Source organism: Microtus oregoni, unplaced genomic scaffold (genome assembly GCF_018167655.1).
Source record: "Microtus oregoni isolate MIOR12 unplaced genomic scaffold, Mior012 000006F_ref0000085, whole genome shotgun sequence".
NCBI lineage: Eukaryota > Metazoa > Chordata > Mammalia > Rodentia > Cricetidae > Microtus > Microtus oregoni.
The window spans coordinates 44,547,728-44,565,001 of NW_024543065.1; the positions used below are offsets into that span (position 1 = coordinate 44,547,728).

At 45.7% G+C, this 17,274-nt stretch overlaps 1 protein-coding gene across 1 annotated transcript; it reads right to left on the bottom strand.

The window, feature by feature from the left end:
• Positions 1-5,133: 5,133 nt before the first annotated feature.
• LOC121449849 (zinc finger protein 383-like) lies at positions 5,134-17,036 on the bottom strand. Its single transcript, XM_041654519.1, has 5 exons — positions 16,985-17,036; positions 15,781-15,872; positions 10,966-11,092; positions 10,274-10,405; positions 5,134-6,467 (listed from the first exon to the last, which is right to left on the bottom strand). Exons 1-5 carry the CDS (start codon positions 17,034-17,036, stop codon positions 5,134-5,136), a joined length of 1,737 nt encoding a protein of 578 aa, XP_041510453.1.
• Positions 17,037-17,274: the final 238 nt, after the last annotated feature.

A 17,274-nucleotide genomic window follows, 5' to 3' on the forward strand; every position in this document is an offset into this window, starting at 1 on the left:
TCTGTGAGTCCAAGGCCAGCCTGATCTACATTCCAGGGTAGCCAGGACTACATAGAGACACCCTGTCTTATAAAAGGAAGAAAGAAAGAAAGAAAGAAAGAGAAAAAAGGAAGGAAGGAAGGAAGGAAGGAAAGAGAGAGGAAGGGAGGGAGGAAACTATGTATAACATGTTTCATTGTTGAATATTTGCTATGTATACATTTTTGTTGCTATGTCAAAACAAACCTTCATATATACCTTCTGACTAAACTTTGAATACTATTCATAGATGCATTACAAATCAAAAAATACATGCTTGTTACATTTATTTACTGTGTGTATATGCATGTGCTCGTGTTCCAGCCAGGGTACCCACGTGGAGGTTGGAGAACAGCTTGCCAGAGTTTGTTCTCTCCTCCCATCGTGTGGGGCCCTGGGATTGAACTCATGCCGTCAGGTTTAGTAATAAGCACCTTTACTGGCTTAGTCATCTTGCCAGTCTATGAATATAATAATTTTATTATGAAAAACAGAACAACGAAAACCCAACCTGCTTTGAGCTCGAGGGTGTTTCGGTTGTTACTGCCGGCAACACTTCAATCAGTTCTCCAGCTGTGCCATTGCTGTCCATTCTACTGCAGAGAGACGGATCCTGTCACTCCGGCATCCCCCTATAGAGACCGTCTTCAAAAAAAGTTAACAAAAGTGCTATGTTATTATTGCATTTGCTCAAGGACGACCAACCAGTCTTCCGACTGCTTCCCAATTGCAACAAGCCTTGCTGGGATCTTCTTCTGGGTGAGAGGACCTCTCTTTCCTCTAAGTTTGAAAAGCATCTGCAGAGCTGGAAGCCAAATCTTCCTAACATGGTGAATGCTTGTGTCTACTGAAAGAAGGACTATGTGAGGAAATACCCAGAGCTCCAGAGTCAAGAGATGTCTTGCCTGGATCAAGTTCCTGATTCCAATCAAGGTTCCCAGCCATCATGAATACTTCATGCAAGGAGCCCTCCCAAGTACGCATGTCCAGTTTCTTTTGGTTACTTCGGTCTTCAGCTAGTGTGAGCTGGCTTCTTGTTCGCAAATCAAAAGGATCACAGAAAATATAAAGTCTCCTTTTTCTCTTACATAGCCAAGTCCATACACATGTAAATATTTCAGTAATAAAACAATCTGTGTAAAAATAACTGGCTGCATGTAGTCTACTCCACACAAAACACATCTTAGTCCCACTCCTGTGATCTTCCCAAGAGTTAGGCAGCCACATCACCAAAGAGCTCCAACCAGAGTCCTGGGATTTCTTTATCTGCGGCTTTTTTACTCTTACTGTAAGATATCTGTGCCCCCTCCTGCCCTCTTAGAGCAAAGCGTGGAAAGAAAATGTTCTGAATGAAATATGAAGACAATCCACTGAGCCTGAGTTCATTACTAAACCCTTGCTCCCAGCTCCATTGGTGGCATCTAGAGCACATGGAAGGTCACAAGTTTGGTTGGTATCATGGGGCAAACTACCATATGTTTTTGGATAGATAAGTCGTTCAAGCATTGCTCAGGGTCTGGTAAGGGAGGCAGTTGAAGATTCTGGTCACATCACTTGCTGCCCTGTTACCCGCCAGAGCTTTGCAAACTGTGGGTGACGAGGTTCTTCAATCTGAACAAAATCAGTTGAGAGTGTTGTCTCTGGCACTTCAGAGTGAGAGCTGTTAGGACCTACATTTCAAGCTGGTAAGTCGTGGAACTTGTCTTTTTGGTTCATTTTTGCTTTTTCCATGTTCATGCACATGTGTTATGTGCACATATATGCATACATTTCTACATGTTTATGTACACACATGTGTGGGAGGATGCAAATGGAGGTCCACAGTTCATGTCAGCAATTGACCTCCATCACTCGTCCACCGTGTTCATCGAAACAGACTCTCACAATCAAACCCAGAGCTCTCCAATGTGGCTAGTCTCTCTAGCTAGCTTGCTCTGGAGAGTCCGTCTCTACCTTCTGAGCCTGGAAGTGCAGGAGGGCTGCCACCTCCACCTGGCATTTACATGGATTCTGGGGACTTGAACTTGGTTCTTCACATTTTTGTGGCAAGGGCTTTTAACCACTGAACCATCTCCACAGCTCCAAAATTTGTCTTCTAATATGCAGAGACATGTGGCCATGTGCACACAAACACACACAGGTAATCTGTACTGGATTGCAATGCCGCAGATCTTCAACACCGAGAGATGTGGCAGAAGACTTCCAGAGGGGCTGCCACAGAGTTGGCTTTCTCTTTGTCCGAATCACTTTCTCCCTAATTCTCACCAGTTCGTTAGCCATTCAGAGGTGGCTAGCCAACTCTCCATTGGCTATAGAGTCTTTTCAGCTTCACTGAGATGCTGAGTCTCTGTTCTAATAACTTGATGCTGTCTTTGTAAGCCACAAAGCAGCCATTGGATCGATAGACAATTCATAAACAAGTCTATGTGGTATGTACTAAAACTCCTCTTCCAGCAGGCTGTGACTGGATCCACCTAGGTCTGTACACTCCGTGATGTACTAACCTCTGTCTCAGCTCCTGCTTTCTGCCCTCAGGAGCTATCTACACAGAAATGCACTGTGTGCTCACATGCGTGCGTGCACACACATGCGTGCGCGCACACATACACACACATATAATATACAAAATTTTAACACACATTTTATGCAAACATGTAATAAATCTTATCTATTTGAAAGAGTGCAATATAAAATTAGCAATGCAGTCTTGCTATAAGTGCAAAATTGGAAATAACACATCATTACCAAGCAGCTCAGCAGGGTGTGGCAGCTCACACCTGTCGTCCCAGCCCTGGAAAGACCGAGGCAGGACGACTGTCACAAGTTTGAGGCTAGTCTAGGCTACACAGTGAGACTCTGCCTCAAAAAACACAAGGGAATAAAAAAACAAAATAAGTACATAATGCTTCTTATTTCATATGACTGGTAGGGTTGATTAATTGATATAGTTCATGTAAAGATCTCAGCACCATATTTGATAGGTAGAAGGACATCAATAAACACTCAACTATATTAGTAATACTTTTAGTAACCTACTGATCATTCTGCCTGAGGCACAATGGAGGTAGGAGTCCTGTAACTAAAAAAAAGAAGGAAAGGAGAAGAGAGGAGAGATAGATACTCTTAAGGAAAAGTCTTGGTTTTCTCAACAGAAAACTAGGTACGTGACAGTTCTTATCTCATAGGACTCTGGTGAGGATTAGGTCTGCTAACCCCCACACAGAGTTCAGCACCACACTTGGTAAGTAGAGTGTGAGCAATAGAGGCTCACAGTTATCAGTGATGTTATTAAGCATTCTGCCCTAGGCACACTGGAGGTAGGAGTCTCCATCCATTCCAGCTCATCCATCATCAAGAGGTGGCCAGTCAATGCTTTCCATCAAAGGTCACAGAGAAAATATCTGCAGCCAATGAGATGTTGGGTCTCTGTTCCCTAACTCAACTTCATCTTGTGTGCCTCCAAATAACCATTGGACAGAAAATTCATAAATGAGTCTGTGTGGCATGTACCAAAACCTTCCAAGTAGCTGTGGCTAGATCCACCTATATCTGTACACTCCAGGGTTTACTGACCTCTGTCCCAGCTCCTGCTTTCTGCTATCAGGAGCTGTTAACACAGAAACGTAAGCACACACACACACTCACACACACACACATATCACACTCACAAGCTTTAAAGACACATTTATGCGAATATATAATATATCTTATCTATTTGAAAGAGTGCAATATAAAATTAGCAATGCAGTCTTGCTATAAGTGCAAAATTGGAAATAACACATCATTACCAAGCAGCTCAGCAGGGTGTGGCAGCTCACACCTGTCGTCCCAGCCCTGGAAAGACCGAGGCAGGACGACTGTCACAAGTTTGAGGCTAGTCTAGGCTACACAGTGAGACTCTGCCTCAAAAAACACAAGGGAATAAAAAATAAAGGTACATAATGCTTCTTCTTTCATATGATTGGTAGGGTTGATTAATTGATATAGTTCACGTAAATATCTCAGCACCATATTTGATAGGTAGAAGGACATCAATAAACACTCTACTGTATCAGTAATACTTTTAGTAACCTACTGATCATTCTGCCTGAGGCACAATGGAGGTAGGAGTCCTCTGAGAGGAGGAGGGTGGAGAAGAAGAAGGATACTCTTAAGGAACAGTCTTGGTTTTCTCAACAGGAACTAGGTACCTAAGAGTTCTTATCTCATAGGACTCTAACGAGAATTAGATCTGCTAATTCACATGGAGTTCAGCACCACACTTGATAGGTAGATAGTGATCAGGAAATGCTCACAGTTATCAGTGATGTTATTAGTAACCCACTGCACACACAGAGGTAGGAGTCCTGTGGGTGGGGCACTGACCAATCGGAGATCTGAAAGTGCTCCAAACATCGCAGGCTCCGACACATTCACGACACTTAGAAAATGCTACATTCTGCTATCAAAAGCACAAAGTCAACATCAAAAAGTTGTGTCCTAGTTTCTCAGGGCCATCCCACGAGATAATTATTGATCACTAAGATATAAATGAGCTCCGAATAGAGTCTTCCATGGTGTTGAAAATGTTAGTTGTCCGTGATATCAGTGACCAGAGAAACCAACTGCCCACTGAGGCCTTGAAATGTTGATGATGCAGCCAAGAGACTGCCTTTGAATGTTTATTACATGTTGGTTCCTTGGCATTTAAACAGCCATGCCTAGTTAGTGGTTACTGTAGTGGCTGACAGAGGAAACTCTGCCTGAACTCCTTCTCAAATCCAAATGCCCATATGGCTTTTGCTTGAGATAGGAAAATCATTCTTAGTTATTGGAAGGCAAGGGAGTCTGTTTGTTACATTGTAGAATATTTGATATCACCCTTTGCCTCTATCCATAGATGCCAGTTGATAGCGGCACCTAATGCTGGAATAATAATAACAAAAAAATATGTCTATTTATATTGCACAATTGCTCCGAGTAGGGGAAGGGTTGAAACCAGTCTTCTGTGGACAACTACTGGCTTAGAAGTAAACAGCTACTAAGAAATGAAGAAACTGGTCACTTATATAGTTTCTCTCATTTCAGCTTAGTTCCAAAGACCCCAAGAGGTGAGTTCTGGCTAAAGAAAGTCTTTTATACATTGTCGGCAGGTTTCTTTTTCACATGCTTTTTCTGGTGGAGCAGCAGGGTGGCCAGTTTCTTAAAAGTTCTCCCACACTGGGCACACGGATCTGGCCTGTCTCCAGAGTGGATCTTCAAGTGATTGTTCAACGTAGTTTTGTCAGTGAAACCTTTGTCACACTTGGTGCACACGAAAGGCTTCTCCCCAGCATGCAGCCTCTCATGCCTCTGGATGCTTGATTTGCACCTAAACGTTTTCCCACATCCCTTGCACCGATACCTGGAGTTCGCCTCGTGTCTTTTCTGGTGCTTGAGAAGGGCTACTTTGCAATCGAAGACTTTCCCGCATTCCGAGCAGTCCACTCGGGCTCCGGGCACGTGGCTCTGCTTGTGCTCTGCTAAGTAAGTGTTGTTTCGGAAGTGCCGCCCGCACTTGTCACACTTGTAGGGCTTCACCTTCAGGTGGAGCCGCTGGTGCTCCGAAAGATGGGAGTTGACCCTGAAGGATTTCCCACATACCTGGCAGCGGTACGGCTTCTCTCCGGTGTGGATCCTCTTGTGCTCCCTCAGCGACGAGCTGCGGCCGAAGCATTTGTCACACTCTCCGCACTTGTAGGGTCTCTCTCCCGTGTGGATCCGTTGGTGGCGGGTGAGCTTCGTGCTCTGCTTGAAGGTTTTGCCACACTCGTCACATTTGAAGGGTTTCTCCCCCGAGTGGATCCTGCAGTGATTGTTGAGAGTGGAGCTGCTGTTGAAGGCTTTGCCACACTCCTTACACTTGTAGGGTCTCACCCCCGTGTGAATTCGGTAGTGTGTGAGGAAGTACGAGAGGTGCCTGAAAGATTTCCCGCAAGTGTCGCACTGGTGGGGTTTCTCTCCTGTGTGGATTCTCTCGTGCTCCACGAGGTGGAGGGTCTGGTTGAAGGTCTTCCCACATTCCTTGCATTTAAAGTGGTTCTTACCTTGTCGGGCAGGCTTACGCTTGGGCTTGGTGGAGTTGCTGCCGTACTGTGCTTTTCCATGAGAGTCTTTCCCCAAAGTCGACTTTTCAGGAGGGGTGCTCCGTGGTGCTGTAGCTGCTGGCTCTTTACTCGAAGATGTTCCTGGGGTCACAGATCCATGCTCCTTCGTGCCGGGAGTCATTGCTTTGCCTGCTTCTCTTGTCGAAGCTGGGCCACACTTCTCCTTTCTCTGAGATGGCCTGACATCGCTTTTGGAAGGCTTTTCTGCACTCAAACTCTTGGAACCACCCCCTTGATCTGCTTTCTTCTGCTTCTCCCGAGACGTTGTCTTAGAATTGTCTGGCTTCGGGATTTCTGTCTTCGAATTATTCCCTGTCTTCTTTCCTAAAGGAGATTTAAAAGTTTAAATTACAAAAAAGTGTGTGTGTGTGTGTGTGTGTGTGCGCGCGCGCGCACGCGTGCATGCGTGCACCTGTTTTTGATCATGCCTGTAGGTGAGCATGCCTCCGTATGTAAGTGTGCCTGTATGTGAGTATGTGCATGTGAGTGCAGGTGCCTGTGCACTCACAAGAGGGCATCGAATGTCCTGGACCTAGAGTTATAGGTAGTTGTAAGCTACCTGACATGGGTGCTTGGAACTGAATCCTGGTCCTTGCAAGAACAGTAAACATTCTTATCATTGAACCGTATCTCCAGCTCCATGAAGGAGCACAAACAGGTGTTTCATGTCTGGCTTTGTTTTAATGAAAAATGTTTACTAATAATTAGAATATAACATATGCATGAAAGTATAAAATATAAAATATTTGTTTGGCATTCACAAAGTGAATATAATCATGTCTATAGCACCAAGGTTACTCTCAGAAGCAGGTAAGCAATCATTTCTACCCCAGCCCTTTCTCATTTTCCTTCTAGCCATTGTCTTCACATTCTTGGAACTTAAGTAATGGGGGAGGGACGGGGTGTGCCACAGTTTGCATGTGGAAGTGGGAGGCCACCTTGTGGTAATTGGTTCTTTCCTTTCCCATGGGTTCTAGGATCCAGCCAACACAGGTTGTCAAGTTTGGTGGCAAGAACTTACCTACTGAGCCATCTCACTGCCCCAGCCCTGGCTTCTAATATTATAAATTAGTTTTGTCTATTCTTAGATAACTTACAAGCAGCTACAGTATGCTCTCTTTAGTACCTGACCGTTTGCACTTAATGCTATGTGTGAGAGTCACCCACATTGTTTCATTATTTTGTATCATGGTTCTCTCTCACTTGCATTATTTATAATATCTCTTGATGCGAATATTCCGAATATATATTTCACTATTTTCTAACTTATTGGGATCTGGGTAGACCTCAGTCTGAGGCACTCTGGATAGAATTGCACATTTCTATCATGTCTGTAGCTGGGACTATAGTTGTTGGGGTAGCCATGATAGAGATGTACAATTCTTGTAGGCATTGTCTGTTGGTTATTTTCCCCAGACACCTCCACCAGTCAGCACTTCCATCAACAGTCTACGGGAGCTCTTGATGTGCTAGCTCTACAACAGACTTAATGCTGGCGTCCTTCCTGCTTCATCCCTAATAAGATGGCATTTGCAGGTGGGGCCCCTGAGAGGTCATTTATGTCATGAAGATGAACTCCCCCATAAATGGGATTTTTATTTTAAAAAGAGGCCAGAGATCTTTCTGGATTTCTTTACGCTGTGTAAGCACATGAAGAAGAGCCTATGACTCAAAAGAAGGCTCTCCCTACGGTTCTCTAGGGCTTGTATCCCAAACCTGTACTTCCTACATCAGAACTACAAAGGTCAGCTTATGTTCTGTGTATGTCACCAGGACTCTCTTTGTCCTGGCGGCTAACAAAGCCCAAGATGATGCCCCCAGAGCATTCCCACTTCACACTTTAGTCATTTTAATGGAGAGGTGCTAGGGTCACTGAAACTCACAATTGTTCTTATACCTGAGACATAAGGCAGATTCGATAAGGAATGTAAGAAAGTCTGGAAACTACTGTGTTAAGAAAAATAAGGCAGACTCAGGAAGACAAAAATTGCATATTTTCTCTCATATGGAGAGCCTATATTCCAATCGTCCTATACGTGTGTGCACATCTTTAGGGGTGGGTGCGTGTAGGCCATGAATTAGCTCCCACCTCTTTACACCTCCTCTCCTAGGGCGGAGACAGGAGGATTCGGAGAACTCACTGGCTGGCCAGCCCAGCCAGAAGGTGAGCTTCTGGTTCAGTGAAGGACCCTGCCTTAAGAAAATGAGATGGACAGAGATAGAGGGAGGTACCTGATATCTTGCTCTAGCCTACACGTGTACCCACATCCTCATGAGGACACAACACACAAACACACATACACACATACTCTCTCTCTTTCACACATGCCCATATGTACTCAATCACACTCATAGACACTCTCTCACACACACTCACATATACTCACACTGTCACACAAATCACACATTCACACACATGCACTCTTACACACTCACTCAATCACACTCTCACACTCACACACACTCACACACACACTCACACACACACACTCACACACACACTCACACACACTCACACACTCACACACTCTCACACTCACACACACTCACACACACACACTCACACACTCTCACACACACACACTCACACACTCACACACACACACTCACACACTCTCACACACTCACACACACACTCACACACTCTCACACACACTCACACACTCTCACACACACACACTCACACACACACTCACACACTCACATAATCTCACACACTCACACACTCACACACACACTCTCACACACTCACACAGTCACACACACACTCACACACTCTCACACACTCACACACACACACTCACACACACACTCACACACTCACACACACACTCTCACACACTCACACACACACACTCACACACTCACACACACACACTCTCACACACACACTCACACTCTCACACTCACACACACACACTCACATACACACTCACACACACACTCTCACACACTCACACTCACACACTCAAACACACTCACACACTCTCACACACTCACAAACACACTCACACACTCACACACACACACCCTCACACACACACTCTGACACACTCACACACACACTCACTCACACACACACTCACACTCTCACACACACACACACTCACACACTCACACACACACTCTCACACTCACACACTCACACACACTCACACACTCTCACACACTCACACACACACTCACACACTCACACACACACCCTCACACACTCACACACACACTCACACACTCTCACACACTCACACACACACACTCTCACACACACTCACACACTCTCACACACTCACACACTCACATATACTCACACTGTCACAAAAATCACACATTCACACACATGCACTCTTACACACTCACTCAATCACACTCTCACACACACTCACACTCACACACTCTCACACACTCACACACACACTCACATATACTCACACTGTCACAAAAATCACACATTCACACACATGCACTCTTACACACTCACTCAATCACACTCTCACACACACTCACACACACACACTCACTCACACATACACTCACTCACACACACACTCACACACACACTCACACACACACACTCACACATACACACTCACACACACTCACACACACACTCACACACACACTCTCACACACTCACACACTCTCACACACTCACACTCACACACATACACACATTCTCACACACACTCATTCACACACACACACTCACACACACACACACCCTCACACACCCTCACACACACTCACACACACTCACACACACACACTCACACACTCTCACACACACACACTCACACACTCTCACACACATACACTCTCTCACACATATTTACACACTCAAAGATAAAAAGTAAAACGTTCTGGTGGGAGCAATAACCGAGAAAGAGTTCAGAATCATCATTCGAGGGAAAGAGAGCCAGCATGAAAGTCTAGAGTCAGGCTGTCACCTGCAAACCCGAGGGCAGAGGGAAGGAAGAAGTACGGTACCAAACTGGAGAACACCAGCACCTCTGGGGCTAGGAGAAAGACACAGCTTGCCTCAAATGAATCAAGTGTTGTAGTCACCCATCAAGTCCCCAGCATGAAGGAGGACGGGGATGATTGACAGACGTTAGAATGGCCCTGGGACTCACCTGCAGAGGCGTCGCTCCGGCTGACTCCTGCCTCACCTTGCTGGCGTTCTCCAGGAACATCATTCTCTTTGGCGAAAAGGTCAATACCCTGTTCTAATCTGGTGATCAGCCTTGGCTTGAAAATATAATATTCTGTTCCACAGAAAAAGAAGAAAAAAAAACCTGCTGCATGTCTCCTAAGAATCCCTTTCTAAACAAGTGTCTGCCCAGAAAGGAGAGTGCTAAGAGATTTTCACAAAGAACAGCCAACTGGAACAGGGAGACAATTACTTCTTAGCCCTGTCTTGCCCCACCCCCATCACAGCAGCTCAAATTTCTGCTAATCCAGGAGCCCACTACCACATCAGCCAATCAACCCATTCTTGGCCCCACTGACCACCAGGATTGGCTTAACTGAGCTCCTCTGACTTAAGCCAGAGCGGTCAGTGCCTGTGAGGAGTCAGTCGGGAGTGGGAGCCGTAGGCATTCATTCTCAATACATTCCACCCCCTCCCACGCATATGAGTTAAAAACTAAACTTCTAAAGTGGAGGATTGTTGAAAAGCACCAGTCTCCGGATGAGGCCAACAGCACCCAATTTGCAGGGTCTGAATTTCATTCTATGGCAGAGTTCATTCCTAGGAACCACAGCCTCTCGGAATTGCGACCCACAGACCCTTGTGAACCCAGAAGGCACTGCCGATCATCCTTACCCACAGAGATCAGGTTCCCGTAGTTCTCCAGCATCACATCCTTATACAGGTCCTTCTGAGCAGGCTCCAGTAGCTGCCACTCTTTCTGGCTGAAGTACACAGCTACATCTTTGAAGATCACTGGTTCCTATAACACCAAAGTCCCACTACCGCTCATACGAGGCCTCGTCTTCCCCTTGGCCCAGGAGAGGAGATGCAAAGAGGTGGGCGTTTGAGCTGTATTCAAAATTCTACACCGTTGCAGACTGCGAAGATGGCCCTGGTACCTTCTTACTTCGCGCTAGGTCCATACTATTTGTGTGTGTATTTGTGTGTGTGTGTGTGTTTAATGTGTATATGTGTGTGTATGTGGTTTATGTCATGTGTGCAGGTGCTTGTGAAGGCCAGAAGAGGATGCCAGATCCTCCCGAACTGGAGTCCCAGGTCACTGTGAGCTGCCTAATGTAGGTGCTGGGAACCAAGTTCAGGTCCTCTGCAAGAGCAGGAAGTGGCCTTGACTGCTGACCTGTTTTTTGGCTTGCTTCAGTTATTAACTTGACACAACACAGAATCACCCGGACAGAGAGAGTCTCAGTCAGGAATTGTCTAGATCAAGTAGGTCTCTTGGGGGAAGGGTTATCTTAATTGAGTTCATTAAGACGGAAAGACCCACTCTGAATGTGGCTGCATCACTTCATAGTCTCAGCTCTGGGCAGTATAAGAGTAGAGAAATCTAGCTGGGTGCTAAGCAAGCAGGCAGCGTGGGTGCGTTCCTTTTTCTGCTCTTGATTGTGGATGGGATGCTTCTAGTCCCTGCCTTGACTTCTCCACAGTAAGGAATGGACTGGGACCTGGAACTGCAGGCCAAATAACTCCCCCCTTCAGTTGCGCTCTGTCATGGTATTTTATTGCAGCAATGGAAATGAAGCTAGGAGTGTGTGACCAGGCACTGTCTTCCCATTCTGGACCCAGGTTTGGTTAATGGGATATTGGAAAGCTATGACATAAGAAAAAGCTTTTACACTGTTTAAGACTCAGGGGCTGGAGAGATGGATGGCTCAATGATAAGAGTGGGCACCCCTTGCCCACTGAGCTATCTCGCTGGCCCCGTATTTGCTTTTAGAAGGACCAAAGAAAAGGACTTTCATTTCCTACACCCCACTTCTGTTAGTTCAGATTGTGAGCTGAACTGGGGTGAACGCTCCTCAGCACCATACGGAAGAACAAGATCAAAGGTCCCTGGTTCGGCCAGCCCTGAATGCTCACACACAGACTATAACGGAAAGACCGCAGCACTATTCTATTCAAACACTTCACACAGCCACAGCCAAATGTGTCCTTCTAGAGCACGCAGTGCAGAGCAGGGAGAAGGGGCCTGGACACGGCCTCGGGGGCATCCCAGGGTGGCATGGCAGGTGCTAGAAGAACATGCCCAGGAGACCTCTCCACATGTTTGAAAGAGTAGGTGACAGCTGAGGATCCAGTGACGAGGAGGAAGGTAGAGCAGAGCGGAGCAGAGCGAGGTCACTCAGAAGGTCAATACCGAAGGGAAAGAGCTTCAAGAGGAAAGAAGAACACAGAAGGAAGGAGAGAAGGTTAGCATCACCTTAGAGTGAGCACTCTACAGTTACAGGGGCGGAGCGTGTGGAGTCAGCGCCAGGGTTTTGGATTTGAATTCCCCTGACCATCAACGAGCTGGGGGCCCGTGGAGGAGTGACTTCCCATGGCTCTGTTTCCACATCTGTGAGATGGGAAGAGATCAATCTCCAGCGCTGCAAACGATCACCGTTCTTAGGAAACACAGACTGCAGTATTTAGAGGGGGGTGCGATAAGGCATGCACTCTATGCTCAATGGCTTTGGAAACAAGTATGCAGATGGCAGGGCAATAGGAGAAATGTCAGCAAATTCCAGACATTGGGTGACCTTTGTGCAATTCTTATAACTTCCTTGTGAGTCTTAAAGTATTATTTCTGTGTACGTGTATGTGGTGTATGTGTATGTATATGTATCTGTGTAGTATGTCTGTGTGGTGTAAATGTACGGTGGATATGTACATGTGGTGTATATATATGTAGGTATGTATACGTGTGTAGTATATGTGTACATATACACAGTGGTTATGTATGTATAGGTGGATAGTGAATATGTGTATGTGTTGATGTATGTGTCCAATGTGTATGTGTATGTATATGTATAAATGTAGTCTGTGTATGTGTAAGTGTATGTTTCTGTATATGTATAGTATGTGTATTCGTGTATGTATGTGTAGTATGTGAGTATAGGTATGTTTGGGTATGTGTATATATACGTGTATATTGGGTATGTGTATACTGTATATGTGTAGGTATATGTGTAAATGTATGTATATGTGTATGTGTATTGCGTGTATATGTATGTGTATATGTATGTAATCTCTGTGTATGTGGTGTATGTGTATATGTATGTGTATAGTGGGTATGTCTCTATTAATGTATATGTGTATGATGTATATGTGTATATGTATGGTGTGTATATGGGTGTGTATATATATGTGGGTGTGTGAATGTATGTGTATATATATGTGGGCGTATAAATGTATGTATGTATATATGTATGTGTGTACATGTGTGTGTATCTCTGTATGTGCATTGTGTATGTGTGCATGTGCGTGTTGTTGTTGCTAATAGGAAAGACGGTCCAGTCCTCCAGTTGCTGAGCAGAAGCCCATGTGAGCCTCCAGGTACTTCAGACTTGCTGATGGCTGCCCATCTCTCCCCATCTCTCCTCTGGAACTCTCATTTGCCACAGTGCCCCTCCAGGATTCTGTCCCAGCAGTTTGAGCAACCCTGAGGTCAAAGCAAGTCTCTGGACCAGTTCTCACTGGTCAGGACTGAGTCACAATGCCCAGCCTTGAATCAATTGCTATTCCCCGAGTAAGCCTGGAAGTGGGGTGAGGTTCAGATCAGCCTCTCCCTACATCGCCCCGTCCAAGGCCCAGGGAACACTGAAGAAGAGGGAGGCGGAAAGAATGTAAGAGCTGGAGGATGAAGAGGAGGGCTGTGAAATGCTGTCTTCTGGATATGACATGGCCGTTGCACTCATGAACACACAGCAGCTGTGGAGACCTGCACAAGAGTAGGCCCATCAACATCCCATAATTACAGGGGGAGGGGATCGCGAGACCCCACCTTAGGAACTCTCCGTGCTTAATGTTTGCCAGGGGAGGGGAACGTCATTTTCTTCAATGGTGTAACCACTGTTAACTTTCCCATGCTCCAGGAGATAACCCCACACCCATGCTAATACAACCAACCCTAATTACATTCATGGGCCAAAAAAGAAAGGTATGAAAATAGGAGGGGAGGGGGTGCTAGTTGGGACACAGTAGGGATGGGAGGAGCGAGAGAAGACAATGGGTGTGTGTATGGATACAGTCATGATAGAGTATGGGTGTGTGGAACTGTCAAAAAATGATACTAAATTGAAAGCTTGGATAGCGTAACAAAAGTCATTAACATAAAAGAATTTAAAGAAAAATATCAGCTTCATCCAAAGTGGTGGGAAGACAAGGCATGCCCAAAGGGAAATCAGAAGTGCCGCATAAGGAGATGTGGATTCCAGGGCGACTGCGCCAAGGCTGGCTGCCTCAGAAGAACCATTCACGAGCTCCTTCCTTCACCCATGCACACACCCATTGTCCATCACCCTTTCAGCCCAGATGCAGAAAGTGTGTTAAAAAGTCCAGACCAGACTGCTGCTCAGGCCAGGTCAGCTCGCAGAGGCCTCTTTCTTCTGTAAAGAAAAGGGTGAGCCCCCTCTTGAGGGAGAGTCTGTCTGCCAATCTCTAACCATCTCCCCAGGTACCCAGATTCCAGGAGAAGGGCAGGCATCATTCTTACTTCAATAAGCTAGTTTGCAGGACCTCAGGCTGCCAGACTAAGCGATATCAGAGCGTATAATGGGTACGAATCAATGAGGCATGCTCCCTCTTCTCTGACATTCTAGAAGCCCCACATTCCTTCTGAAGAATTCCTTCCTCTACCCCTGCTACCTGAATGAGGGCTCATGCTGTGAAACTTTCTCCCCGACTCCAGACCTATAAGAAGGGACCTCCCTTCCCTTACTTTTGTGTTTGAACTCTTCTCAGAGGCCCTGCCATACTGCTATCTGTCTATCTATGAGTTAATAAACTTTTTACCCCCAAAGGGCAAGGTGCAATAGTCTTACCCTTGAAAATGGACAACCCACACCCCATCAAGACCTTTCCATCTCTGCCACTCATCACATTTGTTTCTGGGCAGAGGGGATGTGTCAGTAACTCATCAGAAGACAAGGGACAAGGTCCCTGCCCTCACAGATGGGGAAGAAGAGACAGGCGATGAACAAGTTAAAATATATGGTATTGCCAGGTGGCAATACCTGCTATAGAGAACATGAAAGATAACTTGGTGGTGAGAGTGCTCAGTTGGTCTTGCGGAGGACCAGAGTTCAGTTCCCAACACTCATGGCTGGCAGCTCACAACCGCCTGCAATTCAAGCTCTAGAGGTCTGATGCCCTCTTCTGGCTTCCAGGACTCTGCATTCATATGCACATATATACACACATACACCTAGTTAAAAATAAAATAAATCTTCAAGAAAGAGAAGGAAGGAAATTAGGATGTTGGTGTCATCCTATCAGGAGCGGAAATTAGGAAAGAGGGGAGCATCTCTTAAAAAAATGCCCTTCCCTGAGGTGGTCCTGGTTGGAATGTACAACTAGGGCAGACCCCCAAGCTGGGCTTAAAGGTGGGGATGCCCTTGCCTTCTGTAGACCAAGCTAGCTTCTGATCAAAGGAAGGAACCCACAGCTTACCTTGTACCAAGTTGGCAGCAACGTGGTTGGAACTCTTCGCTTCTTTTCAGAGAGCTGGCTTAGTGTCTGATCAGGATTCGGTAAGGGTGTGGCTGGTGGAGGAGGAAGGAGGTGTGAGGCTGTTCCGGTTTCTAAGAGTAGGGAAACCCATTCACAATAAACCTTTAATAAGGATACAAACCCATTCAAAATAAACCCTTAATGGGGATGCAAACCCATTCACAATAAACGCTTAATGGGCAAGCATTGACTAACGCTGATGTGTACCGTGCACTGTCCTACATTCCAGACAATTATTTGAGTGTTCAGAGCAATCCTAGCAAAAGTGAACCAAAGCCCTTTGCGGTACCCAGAGTAAGCTACCACACGTGTGAAAAACTATGCATAGATACTATAGATACTATAGATACTAAAAGCATCTATGCATACTTTTCCACACATGCGGATACACATGTAATGGATACACAGATGGATAGTTCACACATGTCATGGATACACAAAAGAATAATTCACACATGTCATAGATGCACACATGGGGTGTTCACATATGTCATGGACACACGAAAGGATAGTTCACACATGTCATGGATACACGAATGGAAATTTCACACCTGTAATGGATACACAAATAGTTGGTTATGAAAGCAGCACTTTCTGGCTACCACAAGAAACCGGAAAGTACTCCCTCTAGGCAAAGAGCCAGGTTGCTGGGGAAGGAGAAGTGATACTACTTTTAATTGTGAAGCCCTCTGCCATTAGACATCGTTGCCAGACAAGCAGGATGTCTTAGCGGGTAAAAGGTATCTGCTTCTAAGCCCGAGGACCTGAGTTTGATCCCTGGGACCCACACAGTAAAAGGACTGCAGTAATTCAGAAAGTCATCCTCTGACCAAAACTGTAATTAAAAATTGTAAGGAAGCTTGTACCTCTTGATTCCAACATTGACCCTGAAAGTGTTCTAACAACACCGAGATCCGTTGAAGAATTACCCAGGGAACAGCCATTCACCTAAATCTCTATGTTGCTTTGGTCATGGTGTTTTACCATAGCACTATACAGACAACCGATATATAACCCCGAGAGAACTCTGAGCACAGATATGTGGGGGTGAGGGAGGGTCTCGTGTCTAAATTCTTGCCATCAGTCAGGCCTAGGAGGTTCACCCTACACACACCCATGTTTTCTGGAACCATTCGTCTCTTACCTTTACTAACTGGGGTTTTAGTGTTCACCTCTGCGTTCTTCTTCCTCTTCATGGCGAGAGAAGGAAGTACTGCATGAAATACAGGTAGAACTACTAGGTGAGGGGATCTTGGTGGCCTCAGGCAGGGGGTGGAAGGTCTTCAGGCTCCATGTCCCTAATAGGAAAGCAATGTCATTAAAGCCTCTGCCCTAGAAGGTTAGTGAGATGTCTGCCGTGCTCAGTAAGGGGAGAGCTGGGGTTGCGGGTCCTGCCTCTTTTTAAAGTTATTTGTTAACCATGTTTTGTTTGTT